Here is a 24,961-nt window from a genome sequence, read left to right as displayed (position 1 = left end):
TCTGGGAGTTGAAGTCCATCCCTCTTAAATCATTCTGGCTGGGGGATTCTGGGAGTTGAAGTCCACCCCTCTTAAACATCCTGGCTGGGGATTCTGGGAGTTGAAGTCCACCCTCTTAAATCATTCTGGCTGGGGGATTCTGGGAGTTGAAGTCCATCCTCTTAAAACATTCTCGCTGGGGGATTCTGGGAGTTGAAGTCCACCTTTCTTAAAGCATCCCGGCTGGGGGATTCTGGGAGTTGAAGTCCTCCCATCTTCGCATGGCCAAGACTGACAAACAAAGAAATAGACATTTTCAAGAGCTGTTTCTATTTCTTCTGCCTTTTTGCAACCATCTCTTCCTTCTCTTCCTCCTTATTAACACATCTGACCTCTTTTCTTGCCTGAGGAGACGCGAGACAATTTTGCTGAGTAAACTTTCTTGTTGATGACGTACAAAAAGGAGAGTTTGTTCCGTCTCTGGAGGTGTCCAGTTGGCGGGATTATTTGTTGCCCCGTTCTCAATAGGCAGCCCAGGTAGTCCTCGATTTACAACCACCCGTTTAGTGACCATTCGAAATCACGACAGCGCCGTCTTCTCTTATGGCCTCTTGTCACAGTTACAGCCTTGGCACACATCCCCACTGGTGCCGGGTGATTAAAACGCGGGCAACTGACTCGTACTTATGACGGCTGTGTTGTCCCCAGGGTCGTGCGATTCCCCCCCCCTTTGTCACTTTCCCAGCCGGCTTCCGACCAGCCAAGTCAATGGGGGAGGGAAGCCAGATTCGCTTAACGACTGGTGCGGTTCACTTAACGACTGCAGCGGTTGACTTAACGGGTTCGTGAAATGGGGTGCGGGCAACACGCCGAACGGTCTTCCTTAGCGGTGGAAACGCGTGGATCAATTGTGGTCGTAAGGCGAGGACTCGCTGCGGTCTGCCTCTCCTCCTTTGCTAGCTGACTGGTGTGTGTTAAGCTGCGTATATTTAGCCTCTGACAAATTTTTCTCTCGCTCTTTTCGTCTACTTTACACCTCTGTGGTGTTGTGCCAGGGCCCAGCTTGTTTCTACATCATCTCCTTGGTTTATTTTTTTTTTGGGGGGGGGTTGCTTCCTTCCTCCTTTAGGGGGTTAATTTAGGGGGAGAAGCAACCTAGAACCAAGGAGAAATTTCGGAACAAAAATTAACCAGTGGAACAACTGGCCTCCAGAGGTTGTGGGGGCTTCATCACTGGAGGTTTTGAAGAAGAGACTGGACCACCACCTGTCTGAAATGGTATAGTGTCTCCTGCTTGTACAGGGGGCTGGACTAGAAGACCTCTATGGTCCCTTCCAGCTCTATTCTGATTGATTGATTGATTTAGTGAGTGAGTGAGTGAGTGATTGAGTGAGTGAGTGAGTGAATGAGTGAGTGATTGATTGATTGAGTGAATGATTGAGTGAATGATTGATTGAGTGAGTGAGTGAGTGAGTGAGTGGATGATTTATTGAGTGAGTGAGTGAATGATTGAGTGATTGATTGAGTGAATGATTGATTGAGTGAGTGATTGAGTGAGTGAATGATTGATTGAGTGAATGATTGAGTGAGTGAATGATTGATTGATTGATTGAGTGATTGAGTGAGTGAATCATTGGTTGAGTGATTGAGTGAGTGAATGAATGATTAAGTGAGTGAGTGAATGATTGAGTGATTGATTGAGTGAGTGGATGATTTATTGAGTGAGTGAGTGAATGATTGAGTGATTGATTGATTGAGTGAATGATTGATTGAGTGAGTGAGTGAATGATTGAGTGAATGATTGAGTGAGTGAATGATTGATTGATTGAGTGATTGAGTGAGTGAATCATTGGTTGAGTGATTGAGTGATTGAGTGAATGATTGAGTGAGTGAGTGAATGATTGAGTGAATGATTGATTGAGTGAGTGAGTGAGTGAGTGAATGATTGATTGATTGAGTGAATGAATGAATGATTAAGTGAGTGATTGATTGAGTGATTCATTGATTGATTGAGTGAAGTGTGTGAATGATTGAGTGAATGAATGATTGAGTGAGTGATGGAGTCATTTGAATTGGGTCAAAGACATGAGCCCTTCCTTGTGACAAGGGTGGTCTCTGAATCCTGAGTGCCCACCAGCTCAGCTTCCATAGCGAGTCTTCCCAGCAACCCAGGGAAGATGAACATTGCAACCCGTCGGAGCCCCCCTCCCCCACCCCCCGGTTGGAAAAAGCTGGTTTATTCCCCAACCTCTTTTATCTCTCGATGTGTCACACGATCACAATTTCCATGACAACCTCTGTTTACCTGCCTTGTTCATCCAGGCGGGGAAACGAAGCCACCGTGGCAACTGCTTTTCATGCAGACCAGGCCAGGATCCATTCTGGGGGTTCAGCCCCTCCGAAGATGAAAACCGGAGGGGAAAATATCCCCCCCCCCCAGGAGCAAAAGAGGAACAGTGTCCTCAACACACAACAGCTGAATCCAGAATCAAGGTTCCTGAATCAAGGAACCGCAACAATCAGCACTGATGGAGAAGTCGTTTCTGTACGGGGAGTCCTCAACTTACGACCGACACTTCGGTTGCTTAAGCAAGGCAGTTGTGGAGTTGTGTAGCATTTTGTAACCTTTTTTTTTTTTTTTGGCCACAGTTCTTCAGCAAATGACCGCAGCTGTTAAGCGAATCGGCCTTCCCCATTGAGCCTGCTTGTCAGTCACAAAAGGAGATCGCACAACCCCCGGGGTGTTGTAACTGTTATAAATATGAGTCAGTGGCCAGGCGGCTCAATTTTGATCACGTGACCAACCACGGGGAAGCTGCCACGGTCGTAAGGGTGAAAACCGTACAAAGTCACACTTTCAGGCCCCTTGTGATTTTGAACGGTTACAAAACGAATGGATGTAAAACAAGGACTGCCTTTATTGACTTTGGTAGAAAGCCAGGTCAGATAGATAGATAGATAGATAGATAGATAGATAGATAGATAGATAGATAGATAGATAGATAGATAGATAGATAGATAGATAGATAGATAGATGGATGATTGATAGATAGATAGATAGATAGATAGATAGATAGATAGATAGATAGATAGATAGATAGATAGATAGATAGGAAGACAGAGGGATATATGGATGATTGACGGATGGAGAGAGAGAGAGAGAGAGAGAGAGAGAAAGAGAGGAAGACAGAGGGATGGATGGATGATGGAGATAGATAGATAGATAGATAGATAGATAGATAGATAAAGACAGAGGGGTGGATGGATGATGGATGGAGATAGATAGATAGATAGAGAGAAAGAGAGGAAGACAGAGGGATGGATGGATGATGGAAATAGATAGATAGATAGATAGATAGATAGATAGATAGATAGATAGATAGATAGATAGATAGAAAAAGAGAGGAAGGCAGAGGGATGGATGGATGATGGAGATAGATAGATAGATAGATAGATAGATAGATAGATAGATAGATAGATAGATAGATAGATAGATAGATAGATGATAGATAGACAGACAGAAGCAGGGGTCTCCAAAGCGGCCACTTTAAGACTTGTGGACTTCAACTCCCAGAATTCCCCAGCCAGCATAATTTACTCTCTTGTAATCCCTTCCTCTGCAATCTCTCCATTTAGATCAGAGGTCTCCAAACTCGGCCACTTTAAGACTTGTAGATTTAAACTCCCAGAATTCTGCTGGCTAAGGAATTCTGGGAGTTGAAGTCCACAAGTCTTAAAGTGGCCCAGTTTGGAGAGCCCTGAGGTAAACGGACCCTCCTGTCCCGGCTTCCGACACAGTAGCTGAGGCTTCACGGGCTGTTGACTGGACAGCCAAGGGAGGGTTGAGTTGTGTGTCAGAGGAGTCACCCCGTTGTGCCACCGTAGACCAAGCGTTTGCCTGCAGCTCCGGAGCGTTCGATGCCACCCATTGATTTCAGTCTGGAGAGCGGAGAAGGTTCCGTCCTTGGAGCTTCGGGTGGAATTGATATTCGTCTGGCGAAAGACGGCAGGCGGCCTCCTTCCTCCACCCCCTGGACATGGAAATTAAGTTTGCATGGGTGGAAGGCAATCAGGGGAAACCCTCTGGGCAAGGCAGGCAGTCCTTGACAAATGACAGGGTTGGAAGGGTCCTTGGAGGTCATCCAGTCCAACCCCCTCCCCCACACCTCCGCCCAGAGGGCAGCCCAGCCTCTTCTTGAAAGCTCCCAGGGGTGAAGCTTCCCCAACTTCTGAAGGCAACTTCTGTTCCATGTGTTGATGGCTCTCACTCCCAAGCACAGTTGGGCCCCAACATCCCTGCTGCTGAGCGAGACGGGGGTTAAGTGAATTTTGCCTCATTTTACGACCTTTCTTGCCACCGTTATGAAGTGAATAACTTAACTGTTGTTAAGTTAGGAACATGGTTGTTAAATGAATCTGGCTTCCCCATTGGCTTTGCTTGTTCGTTCCTTCCCTCCGCCCAACAGTCATTCTGAATTCTAGGCCTTCCTTCCTTCCTCCCTCCCATCCTCCCTCGCTCCCTCTCCCCCTTCTTCCTTCCTTCTTTCCTCCCTCCCTCCCTCCTCCCACCAGCCAGCCAGCCAAAATTCCAGACCTTCCTTTCTTCCTTCCTTCCTCCCACCCTGTTTCCCTTCTTCCTTCCTTCCTTCTTTCTTTCTTTCCTTCCTCCCAGCCACTTTCCCTTCTTCCTTCCTTCCATCTTTCCTTCCTCCCTTGCTCCCTCTCTCCCTTCTTCCTTCCTTCTTTCCTCCCTCCCTCCTCCCACCAGCCAGCCAGCCAAAATTCCAGACCTTCCTTTCTTCCTTTCTTCCTTCCTTCCTTCCTCCCACCCTGTTTCCTTCCTTCTTTCCTTCCTTCCTTCCTTCCTCCCAGCCACTTTCCCTTCTTCCTCCCTTCCTCCCTCCCCTTTTCCTTCTTTCTTTCTTTCCTCCCGCCCTCCCTCTCTCCCTTCCTTTCTTCCTTCCACGCTCCTTTCTTTCCTTCCTTCCGCCCTCTCTTCTTTTCTCCTTTCCTCCTTTCCTCCTTTCCTTCCATCCTCCCTCCCTCTTTCCCTTCTTCCTTCCATCTTTCCTTCCTCCCTTGCAACCCTCTCTCCCTTCTTCCTTCCTTCTTTCCTCCCTCCTCCCACCAGCCAGCCAGCCAGCCAAAATTCCAGACCTTCCTTTCTTCCTTCTTTCCTTCCTTCCTTCCTTCCTTCCTGCCTCCCACCCTCTTTCCCTTCTTCCTTCCTTCTTTCTTTCCTTCCTTCCTTCCAGCCACTTTCCCTTCTTCCTCCCTCCCTCCCTCCCTTCTTCCTTCCTTCTTTCCTTCCTCCCTCCCTCTCTCTCTTTCTTCCTTCCACCCTCCTTTCCTTCCTTCCGACCTCTCTTCTTTCCTCCTTTCCTTCCTTCCTTCCTTCCTCCCTCCCTCCTCTCACCAATCAGCCAGCCAGCCCAAATTCCAGACTTTCCTTCCTTCCTCCCTCTCTCCCTTCTCCCTTCTCCAAGGAGGCTACTGCAAATTGAAAGGCTTTCTGCTTTGGAAGGTAATAAGAACCGTTTCTGGGCGTTGATCATGCAACTTTAAGACTTGCGGACTTTAACTCCCAGAATTCCCCAGCCAGCTATGCTGGCTGGGGAATTCTGGGAGTTGAAGTCCACAAGTCTTAAAGTTGCCAAGATTGGACACTCTAGATGGCCTTCCTGTGCCTCTTCTTCTTGCACGCCACTGTTTTTTTTGGACAGGACTGAATCTTGTTTCCCGAAAAGCCTCGGAATCAACGCGCCAGCCGTGAAATCAAAGGAGCTTCTGGACTCCAATTTGCAAGGGATTGAACGGACAGGAGAGGGGAGGGAGGGGGGCTCCTCTAATGAATATAAAGATGCATCAATGCGATAGGAATCTCTAGCGCGGATCGATGACGGGCTTTGCCAAGGGGTTCGGGAGGGGGAGCACCGAGGCAGCTTTCTGGGCTGAGCGGGTGAAATAGGAACGGGGGGGGGGGTAATGAAATCTAAAAATGGTGCATAATAACATGTGGGGAATCAAACCCATGTGCTGAGAAGGTTTGCATCTTTGTCAGCACTGAGTTATGATATAGACAGCTTTGGGGGGGAATTAATGCACTTAATGGAAACACCTCTGTCTTTTCCTTCCTTCGTCAATTCTTTTCTTCCTTCCTTCTCTTCTTCCTCCCTCCTTCCTGTCTCCCTCCCTCCCTCCCACCATCAATCCATCCATTCTAAATTTTAGGTCCTCCTTCCTTCTTTCTTTCCTCCCTCCCTCTCACCCATCCACCCATCCAAAATTCCAGGGTTTGCTTGCTCCCTTCCTCTTTCCTCCCTCCCTCTCTCCCTCCCTCCTTTCTTCCCTCCTTTCTTCCCTCCCAACCACCATCCATCCACCATCCCACCCATCCACCAATCCCAAATCCCAGGGCTTGCTTCCTTCCCTCCCTCCCTCCATTCTACTTTCTATCCATCCATCATCCTTCCTTCCTCCCTCCCTCCCTCCCTCCTTTCTTCCCTCCCAACCACTCATCCATCCACCATCCCACACATCCACCCATCCAAAATCCTAGGGCTTGCCTCCTTCCCTCCCTCCATCCATCCTACTTTCTATCCATCCATCATCCTTCCTTCTTTCCTTACTCCCTCCCTCCCTCCCATACACCAATCCCAAATCCGAGGGCTTCCTTTCTTCCTTCCTTCCTTCCTTCCTCCCTCCCTCCCTCCCTCCCTCCCTCCCTCCTTTCTTCCCTCCCAACCACCCATCCATCCATCCACCATCCCACCCATCCACCCATCCAAAATCCCAGGGCTTGCCTCCTTCCCTCCCTCCATCCATCCTACTTTCTATCCATCCATCATCCTTCCTTCTTTCCTTACTCCCTCCCTCCCTCTCACCCATCCACCCATCCAAAATTCCAGGGCTTGCTTGCTCCCTCCCTCTCTCCCTCCCTCCTTTCTTCCCTCCCAACCACCATCCATCCACCATCCCACCCATACACCAATCCCAAATCTGAGGGCTTCCTTCCTTCCTTCCTTCCTTCCTTCCTTCCTTCCTTCCTTCCTTCCTTCCTTCCTTCCTTCCTTCCTTCCTTCCCTCCCTCCCTCCTTCCATCCCTCCCTCCCTCCCTCCTACCTTCTATCCATCCATCCATCATCCATCCATCCTTCCTCCCTCCCCCCCACCTTCCTGATTGTTCATCTAGTATTAATCTCTGCTCCTCTGGGTGTTGGGTGCTGGCAAGGACCAATTTTAGGCTTTGTGGTTCCTTTTGAGTCTTGAGTGGTATGTAGAATTACGCACTGCAACACATTGTTGGATAAAGTTGGGGTCGCTGGCTTGTCTTTCTTTTTTCTTACTATTCCTTACTCTTTTTCTGTGCTTTTCGTGGTACTACAGGACCCCAAATGGGAAGAGCATGATGGGTATGTAGGTATGAAAGCCAATAGACTGGTTGGGAAGATGCTATTCGTGTCTGCTCTCCAAGGTCCTGAAATGCCCCTGAGACTTGCTCTCGTCCTCCAATTCCCCCAGCCTCTGGTCTCTGTCGTCCTTGACTTATGACCGCCATTGAGCCCAACATTGCCGTTGCTAAGCGAGACGTTGTTAGTTTGTAAGTGAGACGCTGTTAGACAGATCGTTAGTTTTATAACCTTTCTTGCCGCAGTTGTTGAGTGAGTCTCTGCAGGGGTTAAGTGAGGAACACCGTCGTTGAGCGAATCTGATTTTCAATAGCAGTTAGACTTATATACCGCTTTATAGGGCTTTCAGCCCTCTCTAAGCGGTTTACAGAGTCAGCATATTGCCCCCAACAACAATCCGGGTCCTCATTTTACCCACCTCGGAAGGATGGAAGGCTGAGTCAACCCTGAGCCGGTGAGATTTGAACAGCCGAACTGCGGAACTGCAGTCAGTTGAAGTAGCCTGCAGTGCTGCATTTAACCACTGCGCCACCTTGCTCGTCACAAGGTCCCAAAGGGGGAGTCACATGAATTTCGGTCACATGACCATGGGGATGTCAACAAAGGGGGAAGAACTTTGAAGTACAGGTTGCCCTGGACTTGTGACCGTTCATTTAATGACGGTTCAACGTTACAACAGCACTGAAAACACAGGCTTAGGGCCATTTTTTCACTCTTACGACCATTGAAGCATCCCCATGGTCACGTGATTCAAAATCCAGACCCTCGGCAACTGACTCGTATTTATGACGGTTGCAGTGTCCGAGGGTCACGCAATCCCCTTTTGGCGACTTTCTGACAAGCAAACTCAGCTTGGCAACTGATTCCTTGGAAACCCGACCAGCAAAGTCGATCGGGAGAATAGATTTACTTAAACCAGTCGTCACCAACTGGTGGTCCGCGAGAAAATTTCGGTGGTCCGCAGAAAAATTATTTGCATTTTTTACATTGCACTAAATCCGGGGTCCTCAAACTACGACCCCTGGGATGGATACGTGCAATGAACGCTTGTGTTGCTGCAGAGAGTCTCCCCCTTCGGGGTTTTTTTGTGGGGGGCAGAAATTCCGACTTGGGGTCTGCTTCGGCCTCCTGGTGGGGGCTTTGGGCGAAGGCTGGAGGGAAGAGCCGCTGGTGGCGAAGAGCCGGAGGGCCTCGTTCCAGTGGGACTGCCTCATGGCCTGGAACCGCCTGACCATCTCAGCCCGCTGAGCCTCCAGGCGCCAGCACCTGGCCTTGCACTCCCTCAGGTCTTCCCTCTGCTTGGAAAGCCTATGCTGCTAGTCCTCAGTGAGGTGCTTCTGCTGAGCCTCCTTCTCGGCCAGATCCAATTTAAAACTGAGCTCTTTTGCCAACTCTTCCTCCTGGGGGCTACTTAGCTCCAGCAACGGCTTCCTGTTGGGGCCCTAAGGAGCTCGGGTGGGAAGGGGAGGAGGGGCTGGGAGGAGAGGGGCAAATAGAAGCCCTTGATGTGAGTAACATCGAGTTGGCCACACCTACCCAGTCACATGACCACCAAGCCACGCCCACCCAGCCGGTCATTAGGCAGATCGTATTAGTGATCCACAGGATTTAAAATTATGAATTTAGTGGTCCCGGAGGTCCGAAAGGTTGTTGACCCTGGATTTAAATGACCCTGTGACTAATTTAACAACCGCAGTGATTCACAGAACGTCGTAAAAGGGGGCAAAATCCGCCCAACAATGGTCTCGCTTAGCAGCAGAAATTTGGAGCAGAATTGTGGTCGTAAGACGAGGAAAGGAAGAAAAAAATCAAATATACCGAGTATTATTTGTCAACCTTGCTCAGCTTTAAGATATTGGGGCTTCAACTCCCAGAATTCCCCAGCCATCCACCCAGCAATCCAGATCAAAATATTCCCAGCAAACGGTTCTTTTGTTTCCATCTGAACACTTAATAGTGAAGTGGAGGTCAGGATCTCGGCGGATGGTTGAGTCTACTGTTTAATTGCGCTTATTTAATCCGTTAATGTGCGTTGTTTTGGGGTTCCCCCCCCCCCCTCTGTTATGATGATCAAAGCTGTGCATTTGAAAAGTCTTGAGTGATATGCAGGAAATTCAAATCAACCCTTCCTTTTGTGCAAAAGAAGACTAAGAGGCGGGACAGATATAGCTTTTTAACTGCCAAATCGAGGAGTAAACAAACTGGATAGATCAAGCAATTATTAATTATTCTTATTTAAATGTATATCCTGCCAGACTGCCTGCAGCGGTGGGGGGGTGATTTCCAAACTCTTTAAAAGATGAAAGGCAGGGCGATAAAACCAAGGAGAAGCAACCGAGGAATAGATGGATAGCGCGGAATAAACTGGGTGATAGGAAGAAGAAGAAAAAAGAATCTACCGTATTTTTCGGAGTATAAGCCCATAAGCCCTCTGCAGGCTTCAGCAGGTCTGGGGGAGCGGGAAAATGCCATTTTGGGGGGCATTTTTGCTTTCCCCGACCCCTGCTGAAGCCTGCAGAGGGCTTCTGGGAGCCAGGGAGGACCAAAACTTTTTTTTCCTGACTTACCTCTTTGAAATCTTGGTGCGTCTTATACACTGGTGTGTCTTATAGTCCGAAAAATACGGTAAGTTAAAAGAAGTGGCGAGGAGGAGGAGGAGCTCTTCGATTTCCCTTCAAAGCCACCTGGGGAGAAGGACTGTTTGGATTACACAGGGTACCCCATTCCAGAGGACAGTCCTGGGAAGAGAGAAGGTTACTGATAAATGTCAGAACTCAGCTGAAGAATTCTGGAGTGTAACCCTTTTACAGCATCAAATCATAAGAGCTGAGGTGGCGCAGTGGTTAGGGTGCAATACTGCAGACCACTTCAGCTGACTGTTATCTGCAGTTCAGCGGTTCAAATCTCACCAGCTCAAGGTTGACTCAGCCTTCCATCCTTCCGAGGTGGGTGAAATGAGGACCCAGACTCTGGGGGCGATATGCTGACTCTGTAAACCGCTTAGAGAGGGCTGAAAGCCCTATGAAGCGGTATATAAGTCTAACTGCTATTGCTATTGCTAAATCAGCTGGGAAAATGTTACCGGGGACAGGAAGCCCCCTCAAATATAGGCAGTCCTGAACTCGCTTTCTTTCAATGCCATCTGTAACTTTGAACGGTCATTAAATGAAATGTTGTAAAATGAGGACTACCTGTAACCAGGCCACGTGCTACGTAGGGCTTTACAAGTAACCTCCTAGTGCAGCGAGAAGCAATTCGACCAGGACAAATCACAAAAACAGAAGAGTTAAGATGGACATACGGAGGGATTCCCGTGATTGCTTGTTCTGTTGCATTCTGGACCGGTTGAAACTCCAGGATAATCTTCAAGGGCCACGTGCAGTGCTCAACTCATAAAGTTGCCATGGTGAGGAAAGTGGGGGGGGGAGCGCATTCCACACATACTTTCGGCTAGAGTCGGATCCCAGATTACCGCAGCAGGCTTCGGAGGGGTGCACCTCATTGGGGAATGTGATTTATGACACAGACTGAAGGGAGGGAAGGAGCAGGGGTGCAGTTCAGCCATAATTCAAATGCGGCTCAGATCTGACTACAAAAAAGAATTGCCAAAATGGCGCTCCTAATAAATGACCAGTGTGCCTACCGTCGCTGTCCTACTGTCCCCATATATATATACTCTTTTTATGTGTTTATGGCTGTTTTGCTTATTTATATCCATTTATTTGTGCCATTTTTATGTGTTTTTTTTCCTACTCGTTTCCTTGTGCTTGTTGACAAATAAGTAAAAATAAATAAATATTTGGGGCTGCTTCGCCCCAAAGCCGAGGTGGTGCAGTGGTTAAATGCAGCACTGCAGGCTACTTCAGCTGACTGCTATCTGCAGTTCAGCGGTTCAAATCTCACAGGCTCAGGGTTGACTCAGCCTTCCATCCTTCCGAGGTGGGTGAAATGAGGACCCAGACTGTGGGGGCGATATGCTGACTCTGTAAACCGCTTAGAGAGGGCTGAAAGCCCTATGAAGCGGTATATAAGTCTAACTGCTATTGCTATCGCTATTCTCAGCATCTTCCCTAAATGTGCAGGGGACCCCTGATGGGGAAGGGGTGCCTCAGAGGACATGGGAGGAAAGGAGACAGTGCTGACCATCTTCTCTCTTTTTGCAGGGTTACCAGCTGTGCCCGCTGCCAGCCCATCCTCCGGCTGTACCTCTGTGTCTTGGCAGCCAGGCTGTTCCTCTCCTCTCCCTTAGCCAGCAATGACTTTGTGGAACTGGTCTTCTGTCCCACCACGCTTCCTACCACCTTCCTCCTGCCCAGGTCCCGCGTCTCGGTTGGCCAATCGATCTACACCATGACAGGGTCCCGGCAGCTGGTTCCCGGCGGAGGAGGGCTGCGCGAGAGGTTGTGTGGCTTGGGTTGAAGGATGGCCTCACTGGACCTGCCTTACCGCTGTCCGCGCTGCGGGGAACACAAGCGCTTCCGGAGCCTGTCCTCTCTAAGGGCTCACTTGGAGTACAATCACACCTATGAAACTCTCTACGTCTTGTCTAAGACAAACAGCATCTGCGATGCCACCATCTTCCCCCTGCCGACCGACGCCGCCCTCTTGAGCCCGGCGACCCGCCGGGACATCTTCGAAAGCACTTCCTTCCAGGGCAAAGAACAGCACCTCACTTGCGACCTCCTGGCGGCCGAAGAGCTGGAGTCCTCCTCGTCTACCGCGTCATCCCGCTACTTCCACGAGATCGAGATCCCGCTGTCGGAGATCTTCACCCGCAAAGTCATGACTTCCTCCGCCACGCCTCCGGCGTCTGCCGCCACTGCCGCGGCGACGGTTGCGGCGGTGGACGCAGCTTACGAAGAAGGTTTGACCCGTTTGAAGATCCGGGCTTTTGAGAAGCTGGAAGTGGACAAACGTTTGGAGAAGTTCACGGAAGAAGTGGAGCAGAAGATCGCCTCCCAAGTGGGACGGCTGCAAGTGGAATTAGACCGCAAAACCACCGAGCTGGAGAAAGCCAAGCAAGAAAGCCTCAAACTCAGCCGCGAGAAACAAGAGCTGGAAGATCGGGCGGTAGAGCTCTCCCGCCAGGTGGACGTCAGCGTGGAGATGTTGGCGTCCCTCAAGCAGGACCTCGTCCTGAAGGAGCAGGAGTTGACCCGCAAGCAACAGTAAGTCCTCATTTTGGAGTACTTGGGTTGATTCTCCAGACGGGGGGAGGGGGGGCTGTGTTGGCAACCATCGTGTGTTGTTCAAGAAGTTTCAACCTCTAAGGCGGTGATGGCGAACATACGGCACGCGTGACAGAGATGGCACACAGAGCCCTCTCTGTGGGCACACCGACCTTTGCCAGCTGATCTTTGCAGGCACTGGAAGACTGGAAAACTGCCTGAATACAGCTCAAGAAATGCCCGAAAACTTTCCTGTTTTCTTTTGGTCCTTTTTTTGAAGTGTTTTCATGTGTTTTTGTGGGCTGTTTTCAGGCCAAAAATGGCTGGGAATCAGTCAGAAAAACTCCAAAATGATTTGAAAAGGGGCCAAAAATGCCCCCAAACCAGACCATTTTCTGGGCCGTTTTTTCGGGCCAAAAACAGCCCCCCAAAACGGCCCAAACACAGGCATGCATGCACCAGCCAGCTGGTCTTCAGGTTTCCAGTGCGCGCGCATGGGACACACATTCTGGTTTGGCACTCAGTGCCGAAAGGTTTCGCCATCACTGCTCTCAGGTAAGAGCTGCCAAAAAGTGTTAAGGTATTTAAATTTAGTAGCTGGAACCGTGAGGTGGTACCGGAAGTCCTCGATGACAATGTTTAGTGACCGTTGTGATAAAGGCACTGAAAAAAAGTGACCTGGGACCGTTTTTTTTCCACAATTGTGACCTTTCCCCATGGTCATGTGATCAAAATTCAAATTGGCAGTTGGTTCATATTTATGACGGTTGCAGTGATTCCCTTTTGCCACCTTCCGACAAGTCTCAATGGGGAAAGCCAGATTCCCCTAACACACAGGTTATTATCTTAACAACGGCAGTGATTCACTTAACAACAGAGGCAAGAAAAGTCGTGAAATGGGCAAAATTCACTTAAATGTCTCTCAACTACAGAAATGTTGGGCTCAATGGTGGTCGTACGCTGAGGACTAGTCAGAGCACACAGCTATAGCTGATTGGTTAGAGAGAGACGGCTCCTGCATGAGGCAATCTGCTCTGTGATTGGTTGCTGTGGGTAAAAGGGGGCGTTTCTTTGTTTCCCGCCTTTTTCTTCTGCCTGCTCTGTAATTTACCTCATGATGATGTTCCTGTGTGGATTTTACCTCAGGATGCTCCTGTTTGCCTATCGACTGATATAAATATAATGTTAAATATATTTATTTATCTAAAACTACGTTTCAGCATCCCTGACTTCATTTGAACACCTGGTGTGCAAATTCCTTGACAAAAAATGTCTTTGGAGATTTTTAATAATCTAATCATGGTTTTTCCAAAAGGTGACTGGAATTTCTTGGTTTTTTCCCTTTGAAAACGTTTTGCTTCTCATCAAAGAAGCTTCTTCAGTTCTGAAGAACTAAAGAAGCTTCTTGGATGAGAAGCGAAATGTTTTCAAAGGGAAAAAAACCCAAGAAAGTTCAATTGCCTTTTTTTGGGACAACCATGACCTGGATGATTGAGAATTTCCAGAGACTTTTTATCGGCTAGCAAAAAAACCCCTCAGAAACCGACTCTTCATTATACGTCTTCATATCTTCCTGGTTTGTTGGGACTACAGTTCCCAGAATTCCACATAACTCGGGAAGGACAACAAGTTGGAGAAATCTGGGTTAAATAAAACCATTAAAAATTGTGTTATATTTAAGAACGTAGTTAGTGACGATGCCAGAGAGCACCTCCAAGGGAGAAGGCGTTAATCGGGACAACCAAAGGGTCCTTGGAAGGTGGCAGTTCTGCTCCTACAGCGCCCTGGTGGGTGCAGTGGTTAGAGCGCAGTATTGCAGGCTGACTCTGCATGCCACTGCCAGCAGTTCGATCCTAACCGGCTCGAGGTAGACTCGGCCTAGAAATTCTGACCATGCGATATGCTCGCAAGCGGAGAAGCAGTCATAAGGTCACTTTTTTTCAGTGCCTTCGTCATTTCCAACTGTCAAAATGAACTCTTGTGAGTCGGGTTGTGTTTCGAACAGGAAAGCCGCCGAGGAGAATTGCTTCACAAGGGGGTTGGAGCCCCTTTCCAGAAGAACGGAAGAAAATTGGAAATGCCCTCGTTTTGGGATTGACTAGCGTGTTTCATTGAAGGGTGGCGCAGTGGCTAAGACGCTGAGCTTGTCGATCAGAAAGGTCGGCAGTTCAGCGGTTTGAATCCCTAATGCCGCGTAACGGAGTGAGCTCCCGTTCTTTGTCCCAGCTTCTAGGTAAAAAATGGAAGTAGAAAAATAGGAACCACCTTTGGTGGGAAGGTTACAGTGTTCCATGCGCCTTCAGCATTGAGACATGCCGGCCACATGACGACGGAGACGTCTTCGGACAGCGCTGGCTCTTCAGCTTTGGAGATGAGCACCACCCCCTAGAGTCGGGAACGACTAGCGCATATGTGCAAGGGAAGCCTTTAGCTTTAACTTTAAAGTGTTTCAAAGCAAAATAGTTGAATTTTTTGCTTCCTTGCAAGACTGGCTTTTCATTCCTCGTGGCTGCATTGACGGCTCAGCGGTGGGAGTAAGCCTTCAGGAGGAAAGCTATTCCTGAGTGCAGACTTTCTTTTTGGAAGCTGCTCCCGGTAGTAACTCTCCTTTCCCTGATCTTTATTTAACACCGGCATTTGCATAGAGATGAGAATCTTCGCTTCGTTTCCAATTAAGTCCCCGCAGCAGATCGGCTAGCTTTACTTTAAGCGCAGGAGAGAATTACGCCGGTGAGGTTGTGCCGTGTTCATCTTTGAAAATCGTAGGGTTCTGGGGCTGGGAGGGACCTTGGAGGTCTTCTAGTCCAACCCCCTGCTCAAGCAGGAGACCCTCCGCCATTTCAGACTAATAGCTCTCCAATCTCTGTCGTTCTGCTTCTGGGCACAGCATCTTCTTCGCTGCCCTCAAATAAGTAAGTGGAGGGTTGGTTTCTCGGGGGGGGGGGAGTTAAACATTTCAAGCATATCCTCCCCTCTTTCAGATGACCCCTCCTCCCTCCCTCCTCGTGATATATATATATATGTTGTATTCGTGCTGATAAATAAATAAAGGGAGACTAGTATAGATCTATTTCAAGCTATTTAGCTCTCATCAGCTAGCCATACCCTTACTGGGATTGGAACCTGTGTTGTATTGCATCTTAGGCAGATGTGTTAACCACTAAGCCACAAGGTTCTCCTCCTTTATCAGCTGAGCCAGGGAAATAGGTATGTATTTAGTGTCACAACCCCGGTATGCCCAAATATGGGAGGAAGCTTACTGCTTCCACATATATACAGCACAGGTTCGAATCCCAGTAAGGGTATGGCTAGCTGATGAGAGCTAAATAGCTTGAAATAGATCTATACTAGTCTTCCTTTATTTATTTATCAGCACAAATAAAAAAAATAAAAACACACAGACACAGACACACACACACACACACACGCAGACACACAGACACAGACACAGACACACACACACACACATATATATGTATATATATTCCAGCCCCATTAAATATTCTGTCTGCTGGAATTTCATCAGCAGTTTTGCTTGTTTCCGTGTCTGCTCGGTGCCAATTAAACCGAGGCATATCTGAAAGTACAGCAAAGAATTCCAATTTTTATTTTTATTTTCTTGGCCCAGCGGAAGCTTGAACTGTCAGCCTCAGTTTGAAAGTGCAGACAGACAGAGAAGGAATAAACAGTCGAGGTGCGAGAACTTTACCCCCTTTTAAACGGAATTGAATTATTAAGAAGGAATAATAACCTTGAGGGGGCAGAGGAAGACCATTTCCACCACCACCCCCTCTGCAAACTGGGCTGCTTGGGAACGAATTCCGTCCGCACACCGTAGATAATGGGCCTCATTTGGGGTTTTGGGGGTGGCTGTAGGGCAGGCTTCCAATGAGCGGTAGTCCTCGGCTTAACGCCCCCCAACATTTAGGCGGCAGAGTGAGAAATGGAGGTTTCGCACCGTTTTTTTTTAAAATGACATTTCTTGTAACTGGTACGAAGTGAATCACTGCGGTTGTTAAGTTAGGAAAACGATTGTTAAGTGAACCCAGCTTTCCCATTGATTTGACTTGTCAGAAGGTCGCAAAAGGGGATCTTCACACACACACACACACACACACACACACACACACACACACCTGGGACACTGCACTGCACTCCCTCCCTCCCCGCTCCCCACTCTCTTCCTCCTCCCACTCATCCTTCCCTTCCTTCCTTTCCTCCCTCCCTTTCCTTCCTTCCTTTCTTCATCTTCCCTCCTCCCTTCTCCCTCCAGGCGATCCATCCATCCTAAATTCCAGTCCTCCTTCCCTTGCTCCTCCCTCCCATCTTCTTTTCCTTCCCTCCTTCCTTCCTTTCTTCCCTTCCATTCTTCCCCTTACATTTTTCCTTCCTCCCTCTCACTCTCCCTCCCTCTCTCCCTCCTTCCCTCCCTCCCATCTTCCTTCCTTTCCTTACTCTCCTTCCTTCCTTCATCTTCCTTCCTCCCTCCAGGCCACCCATCCATCCCTCCTAAATTCCAGGCCTCTTTCCCTCTCGCCTCCCTCCCTCTTCTCTTTCCTTCCCTCCTTCCTTCCTTCTTTCCTTCCTTCCCTTCCTTCCCCTTCCTTCCTCCCTCTCACTCTCCCTCCCTCCCATCTTCCTTTCCTTCCTTCCTGTCTTTCTCTTCCTTTCTTCCCCTTCCTTCTTTCCTCCCTCCCTCTCTCTCCCTCCTTCCTTCCCTCCCTCCCATCTTCCTTCCCTTCCTTCTTCTCACCCTCCCGTCCTCCCCCCCCTTCCATCGAGGGGCAGCCCCCTCCCCTGAAGCCAGCCGGCTGAGAGCATTTGGCCCACCCCACCCACCCACCCCTGAGCCGCCTCCCTGCCATCCACCGCCATCTCCCTGGGTGGCACCTCCGCCTGTGTTTATTGCTGCCAATTTGGCCTGGCACAGCCACCCGTTTACTCACCTAAGCTTTTAATTAACATCCGCAGAGTTCCCCTGCTGCTCGCTAGCGGTTTAATGCTGTTCCCTTGCCTCTCCTCCCGGTTTTATCACGTTGCGGCCTTCTTCCTTCTTAACGGGATATCCCTCTGGCGTGGTCGGTTTTTTTCACTCTGCGGTTTCTTTTTCTTTTTGTAAATTTTTTATTTTCAAAACAAACATACAAATCCTCCTTCTTTACATACTGTAGGAAGCGTATCAGCTGGTTACAAAAGGCTTTTGTGCATCTCTTCCACCATCATCAAATACAATTCATATTAATTCAAATATCTTAACTCGGATATTTATTATATTGCCATCATCATGCCTCCACTTCTATTTGACTATAGTTATTTAAACGTCCTTCATCCTAAAATATACCAAGATTTAATACAGAACCACATGCTGGCATTTCACTTACTTGTTTATAAAATCCTCCATTAACATTAAATCCTCATATCCTGTTTTAGCTAAACATCCATAATATTTAATACCAAAATTTTCTAATCCTCCATGTATATAATTAATTATCATTATCCTTTCTTTATTTAATATATCCTATAGCATAACATTTTCCACCTGTTAGTTAAAACTTAACTGTATCTAGTTTTGTTTTTTTATTATTATTGTTATTAATAATCTTTATATATAGTCCAAAAATATTTCTAACCTTCCCTTCTCATATCCAATTATTACTTATCATAATAGCTCAACATTGTATACATTACTATCATTATCAATTTTTATTTAACTATACCTATTATCACTTTGTGGTTTCTGAGCTTCTTCAGATGGAGAAAATCTGCGGAGACATTTTTAAAATAATCAATTTTTGATTTTAAAAAAAAACCCCAGTAGATGTAATGTTCAGGCATTCAGGCCCAGGAGTTTAGCAGGCTGATTGACACATGTCATCAGGCATACTGAGTTATTGCTGAACAAGTTGTCCTCGACTTACGACCACAAGGGAGCTCCCAATTTCTGTGGCTGAGCGGAAAACCATTGTTAAGTGTGTTTGTGTTTTGTTCCTTGCACTTCTCTGTGCTTAAATAGGGGTGGTCCTCGGCCATAATTGAGCCCAACATTTCTGTGGCTAAGTGAGGCCTCAGTGAGATGAGTTTCCGCCCCCTTTCTTGCTGCCGTTGTAGTAGTGCCGTTGTTAAGTGAGGAATGGGGGGCCGTTAAGTGGATCTGGCTTCCCCGTTGCTTTGCTGGTCAGAAAGTCATGAAAGGGGACCCCTGTGGTCACCGCAACCGTCATAAATGCAAGTCGCTTGCCAAGCGTCTAATCCGGCCGTGTGGCTCTTAATGCTCCGCTTCTCGCCCGCAGGGAGGTCATCCAGATAGACCAGTTCTTGAAGGAGACGGCCGTCCGCGAAGCCAACGCCAAAGTCCGTCTCCAGCAGTTCATCGAGGAGCTGCTGGACCGAGCGGACCGGGCGGAGAAGCAGCTCCAGATCATCAGCAGCAGCTGCGGCACCACCCCGAACTGTAGCCTGGGAAGAGGCAGCGTGCCGGGATCCAAGAACAGCAGCCGAGGCCTCGCCAATGAAGCCAAGGGCGAGGTGGGTTTTCCCGAAGAGACCGGGACGGTGGTGTAAGGGAGGAAGCTCAGCTTCCGACCCGTGAGGAACAATTAACCAGTGGAACAGCCCGACACCAGAAATCATCTTCATCCCTGGAGGTTTTTAAGAAGGGACCGCTAGACAGTCCCTTGACTGGAATGGTGGAGGGGTCTCCTGCTTGAGCAGAGGGTTGGACGAGAAGGTCCCTTCCGTCTCTTCTCTTCCCTTCCCTTCCACTCTCTATTCTGCATTCTATTCTATTCTATTCTATTCTGCATTCTATTCTATTCTATTCTATTCTGCATTCTATTCTATTCTGCATTCTATTCTATTCTATTCTATTCTGCATTCTATTCTATTCTGCATTCTATTCTATTCTATTCTATTCTGCATTCTATTCTGCATTCTATTCTATTCTATTCTATTCTATTCTATTCTGCATTCTATTCTGCATTCTATTCTGCATTCTATTCTGCATTCTATTCTGCATTCTATTCTATTCTATTCTGCATTCTATTCTGCATTCTATTCTATTCTATTCTGCATTCTATTCTATTCTATTCTGCATTCTATTCTATTCTATTCTATTCTGCATTCTATTCTATTCTGCATTCTATTCTGCATTCTATTCTATTCTATTCTATTCTGCATTCTATTCTATTCTGCATTCTATTCTATTCTATTCTGCATTCTATTCTGCATTCTATTCTATTCTGCATTCTATTCTATTCTATTCTATTCTGCATTCTATTCTATTCTATTCTGCATTCTATTCTATTCTATTCTATTCTGCATTCTATTCTATTCTGCATTCTGTTCTATTCTATTCTATTCTGCATTCGATTCTACTCTATTCTGCATTCTATTCTATTCTATTCTGCATTCTATTCTGCATTCTATTCTGCATTCTATTCTATTCTATTCTATTCTATTCTGCATTCTGTTCTATGCTGTACCTGTGCATTTTGCCTAAATGTAGACCCTTACTTTTGCACCAAGGGGAACGTTCGGCTCATATTCATACCCCATGGCAAACATTTGGTTTTGCTCTAAGCTCCTTCAAATCTACGTTTCGATCTGTGAAAACATCCTAAGATTATTATTATTTCTTCTTCTTCTTCTTCTTCTTCTTCTTCTTCTTCTTCTTCTTCTTCTTCTTCCTCTTCCTCTTCCTCTTCCTCTTCCTCTTCTCCTCCTCCTCCTCCTTCATCTTCTTCTTAAGCAATCATGCGAGACTAAAGGGAACGTTGCTTTTCTCAGCCTCGCCTCTGATAAGGTAGATTGGCAGGCTTTAACCTGTATCCTTGGAGACTGAGTTACACAACAAGTTGCATAGTTACACATAGTTACTGAGCTGTGTGTCTCCCCATCTAGAGAGTGTAGTTCGGCATCCATGTTGGAAAGGAGACGGCTTTTGAAAACAAAATGGCTCCTAGTCCTGAAATACAGCCCTCCCACATTTGGGATGTTTCGTTAAGTCCTCTGCCGTGGTCCTATCTCATCCAAGTTAAAAGTAGATGGTCAGACGCAGCCAGGATCTCTGTAGAGCAAGAGAACCAATTAGAAGGATCTAATTCTCCAGTTTTCTTAGGAATCCAAACATTCCGATTCAGAATAGAGCTGGAAGGGACCATGGAGGTCAGGTAGTCGTACCCCCCTGGTCAAGCAGGAGAACCTATACCATTCGAGACAAGTGGATGTCCAGTCTCTTCTTCAGTGATGAAGCTCCCAGAACTTCCCAAGGCCTTTGAGAAGGTGGACCTCAAACAATTCATCAAGTTTCAAAGAACTCAGATGGCCTTGAAAGGTGAACTTAGCAGCACATATCCAAACTAAAAAAGCAGGAAAGATATTTCCTTCTGGTGGCAAGTTCTAAGTTGCTTCTCTCCTTGATTAGTTTCCACCCATTGCTTCTTGTCCTGCCCTCAGGTGCTTTGGAGAATAGGTTGACCTTCTTTGGGACAGCCCCTGAGATATTTGGATAGTTCTCCTTAACTCAGGTTGCTTCCAGTTTTGTATAAAGAATAGCAAAAGCCACAACTTTTTAAAGCAATAAACAGAATAATAGAATAACAGAGTTGGAAGGGACCTTGGAGGTCTTCTAGTCCAACCCCCTGCCTAGGCAGGAAACCCTCTACCGTTCCAGACAAATGGCTATCCAGCATCTTCTTCAAAACTTCCAATGTTTTGAGCATTCACAGCTTCTGGAGGCAACTTCTGTTCCACTGATTAATTGTTCTAACGGTCAGGAAATTCCTCCTCAGTTCTAAGTTGCTTCTCTCCTTGATTAGTTTCCACCCATTGCTTCTTGTTCTACCCTTGGAGAATAGTTTGACTCATTCTTCTATGGGGCAGTCCTTCAAATATTGGGACAATTGAGAGAAGGTTGAATCAGTGATTGGGGATTCTCCAGACAATCTATAGGTGATATGTCCAGTGTTATGCAATAAAATCAATATTTTAAAATACAAGTATACGAAAGAAACTCCTGTTTCAATCATTAACAGGAACAACTTGCCACGAGAAGTTGTGGCTGGTTCATCACTGGAGGTGTTTAAGAAGAGGCTGGAACGGCCATTTGTCAGGAATGGGGCTTGAGCAGGGGGGGTTGGAGTACAAGACCTCTAAGGTCCCTTTCCAGCTCATTGATCGGTTGGGGGGGAGAGGGGGAGACAAAGCTGTGTTAAAAAGAGCATCCCGAAGTGTTTGCAATCATTACACGCATGCAAGGATTCTCCTCGGAAGGCCAATTTGAATTCTTGCTCTCCGTCGTCATCTATACATCTGCGACGGTGGGTGGGTACCATCAGGAACGGGTGGTTTAATGGATGTGGGGGTGACCTCCCTGTTGTCTCTCCTTCCAGAGGGAGAAGCATTCGATGGCTGACACAACCCCGCACAGCTCTTACGCCGTTTCCAATCAGAGGTCGTCATCCAGCACTGGGTACGGAATCAACTCACAGTTTGCGATTCTCACATCTGGTTGTTTCCCTTGTTCCTTTTCTATTCCAGTGTTTCTCAACCTTGGCCCACCTGAAGATGCGCGGACTTCAACTCCCAGAATTCCCCCAGCCAGCTCTGCTGGCTGGGGGAATTCTGGGAGTTGAAGTCCGCGCATCTTCAGGTGGGCCAAGGTTGAGAAGCACTATTCTAGTCCATTAAAACAAAAAAGATTTAAAAGCGTTAAAACATTGGGTCCCCAACAAAGGTGGCCGTCAGCCAGTTCTGTCTGGTTCGGGAGAACTTGTAGCCTTGTAGCGGCAGCTGAGGGAGGCTCCACCCACCCGCCCTCATGTAATGCGCGAGCTGCACAGACCTTATCTGGCTTGGAGAGCTGCCAGGCCGATCTCTGCAGAACTTGGCAAGGAGTCTCGGAGAGTCACGAACCGATGAAGCGAATTGATTGTCTCCTGCAAACTCCACTCCCCTTTCGTTCCTCTTTTATTTCCTCTGGGAGGGGCCATTCACCGTCCACCTGCGGCCTTCCTCCCCTGTTCCTTACCTGTTCCCTTCGTCTGGCAGCTCTGCAGATGCTCACACTGGGAACAGGCTCCAGCTGTTCTTCTGCCTCACTGATGTCTGACTCCGAAGGCAGCTGATAACTGTCGGACGGCCCTGGCCCCCTCTCTGCCTCCGACACAGAGCCTTCCCCAGACTCCAGGACTGGCCCAGGTTCCCCTCCCCAACATCCTCACTGTCCGAATTTCCCGCCAGCTCTGCTGGACGCTAACAAGCCAACACGCAAATATTCTCCTTTATTGGATTCCACATTTTTGAATGTTTAATTTCAGGGCGTCCAGCTGCGCCAAAGCAGTCTCCCAGAGTTCGGGGTGCTACGACAGCGACAGTCCCGAAGCCTATCACGGGGGCGAGAACAGCAATGGGCCCTCCTACCAGTCTCGAGGCTCGGAGAGCGGCTTTGAGCGGCCCGGCGGGGTGCGCAGCTCGGCTTTGCGCAGGCAGGCCATTCAGAATTGGCACCGCCGGCCGTACCGGAACAGCACCGAGGGGGAGGAAGGAGACATTTCCGATATCGGATCGCGGACCACCGAGTCGGAGGCGGAAATGTGGGAGCTGGAACCAAGGGTGCCCGCTGAGGTCCAGCAGGTGAATTTCTCCAGGCCAGGACACAATTCCAGGATGGCAGGTAGGGTTATGTCCACCGAGCAGACCAGAGTCCCATAAAGGTAGTGGGTTAATCATCAGTTAACTGTAACAGAATAACATAATTGTAAGTGGAGGAGTACCTGTATTTAATCTCTCAAAGTCTGCCCCTCTGTTTTGATGATACTCGTAAACTGTGCTGTTCCGACCTAGGCTTCCCAAAAGCATGAAACCGACTCCTCGTCCCGATAAAACCCCTTTTATTTGATTTAAAGTGAATTCCTCTCCAGCAAAGTCCCGGCTAACAGTCTTTCATGAGATTTCACAACTACAGACCGTTATTAGGCTTGGAGAGCGGCCAGGCCGATATCTTCCAAACGCCAGGCTGTAGCAGCAATTGCTTGGCAAGAAGTCAGGAACAGATCTTCACCTGAATGAACGGAACTCATTGTCTCCTGCAAACTCCACTCCCCTTTCGCTCCTCTTTTATTTCCTCTGGGAGGGGCCATTCACCGTCCACCTGTGGCCTTACTCCCAAGTTGACCCCTGTTCTTTAGCTGTTCCCTTCCATTGGCAGCTCTGCGCATGCGCACACTGGGAACAGGCTCCAGCTGTTCTTCTGCCTCACTGATCTCCGACTCCGAAGGCAGCTGATAACTGTCGGACGGCCCTGGCCCCCTCTCTGCCTCCGACACAGAGCCCTCATCCGAGCCTTCCCCAGACTCCGGGACTCGCCCATGTTCCTCCCCAACCTCCTCACCGTCCGAATCTGCTGCCAGCTCTGCTGGTCGCTGGCGGGCCACAACATGCGCAGAGTTGACAATGAAATGAGCGGCATATAAATATAATTAATAATTTTTTTACGTCCCAGCCAGGTCCGATGCTGGAAAAGCGGGCCGGGCGGAGAGGGGAAGCGCCTCCCGTTCCAATGAGGTCATCAGCCCAGAGATCCTGAAGATGCGGGCTGCCCTCTTCTGCATCTTCACGTACCTCGACACCAAGACTTTGCTCAGGGCTGCGGAAGTCTGCAAGGACTGGAAATTTGTGGCGCGACATCCCGCCGTGTGGACCAGGGTATTGCTGGAAAATGCTAGAGTCTCCTCAAAGGTAAAACAGAGCTTTCCGCTCCCGAGATTGGAGGTTCTCTGCTTTTATTAGAGGTACTCCTCGACTTACAACCGAAGTTAAAATGGCACAAAAAAAGTGTCTTATGACCGTTTTTTCCTATTTACGATCATTGCTGTCAGGTTTCCGAAAGATGCTGTAATTGATTCATGAGCCTCGAGCCGAGTTTCAAAAGAAAACCAGTCATTTATTAGGAGCACCATTTTGGCAATACCTATTGCAGTCAGATCTGAGCCTTATTTGAATTATGGCTGAACTTCACCCCTGTTCCTTCCCTCCCTTCAGTCTGTGTCATAAATCACATTCCCCAATGAGGTGCACCCCTCCGAAGCCTGCTGTAGTAATCTGAGATCCAACTCTAGCTGTCCCCCTCCCCCTTGCCTCGTCATGGCAACTTTACGAGTTGACGTTTGCAGCATCCCCATGGCCAGGTGATCAAAAGTCAGACGCTTGGCAACTGACTCATATTTATGACGGTTGCAGTGCTCCCCTGGGGGGTCACGTGATCCCCTTTCGCGACCTGCTGACAAGCAAAATCAACGGCGAAGCCAGATTCGCTTAACAGCTGGGTCACCAACTTAGCAACAGCAGTGATTCACTTAACAACTGTGGCATGAAAGGCCGTAAACGGGGCAAAACTCAATCATTGTC

The 24,961-nt window shown here is 48.1% G+C and overlaps 1 protein-coding gene across 1 annotated transcript in view; it reads left to right on the top strand.

The window, feature by feature from the left end:
• Nucleotides 1–11,557: 11,557 nt before the first annotated feature.
• The window catches only part of FBXO41 (F-box protein 41), a 28,841-nt gene continuing 15,437 nt past the window's right edge, over nucleotides 11,558–24,961 (top strand). Inside the window, exons 1-5 of the mRNA XM_087723747.1 lie at nucleotides 11,558–12,556; nucleotides 18,847–19,060; nucleotides 21,946–22,025; nucleotides 22,873–23,228; nucleotides 24,057–24,292. Coding sequence (XP_087579873.1) covers nucleotides 11,811–12,556; nucleotides 18,847–19,060; nucleotides 21,946–22,025; nucleotides 22,873–23,228; nucleotides 24,057–24,292 — 1,632 coding nt within the window. The 5' untranslated portion in view covers nucleotides 11,558–11,810. The remainder of the gene's footprint in view (nucleotides 12,557–18,846; nucleotides 19,061–21,945; nucleotides 22,026–22,872; nucleotides 23,229–24,056; nucleotides 24,293–24,961) is intronic.

The sequence above is a fragment of the Thamnophis sirtalis genome, unplaced genomic scaffold (genome assembly GCF_051295495.1).
Source record: "Thamnophis sirtalis isolate CommonGarterSnake01/CBP01778 unplaced genomic scaffold, rThaSir2_p1.2 scaffold_10, whole genome shotgun sequence".
NCBI classification, from domain to species: domain Eukaryota; kingdom Metazoa; phylum Chordata; class Lepidosauria; order Squamata; family Natricidae; genus Thamnophis; species Thamnophis sirtalis.
The sequence above is the reverse complement of the archived record's forward strand: the minus strand, read 5'-3'. Positions and strand labels throughout refer to the sequence as shown.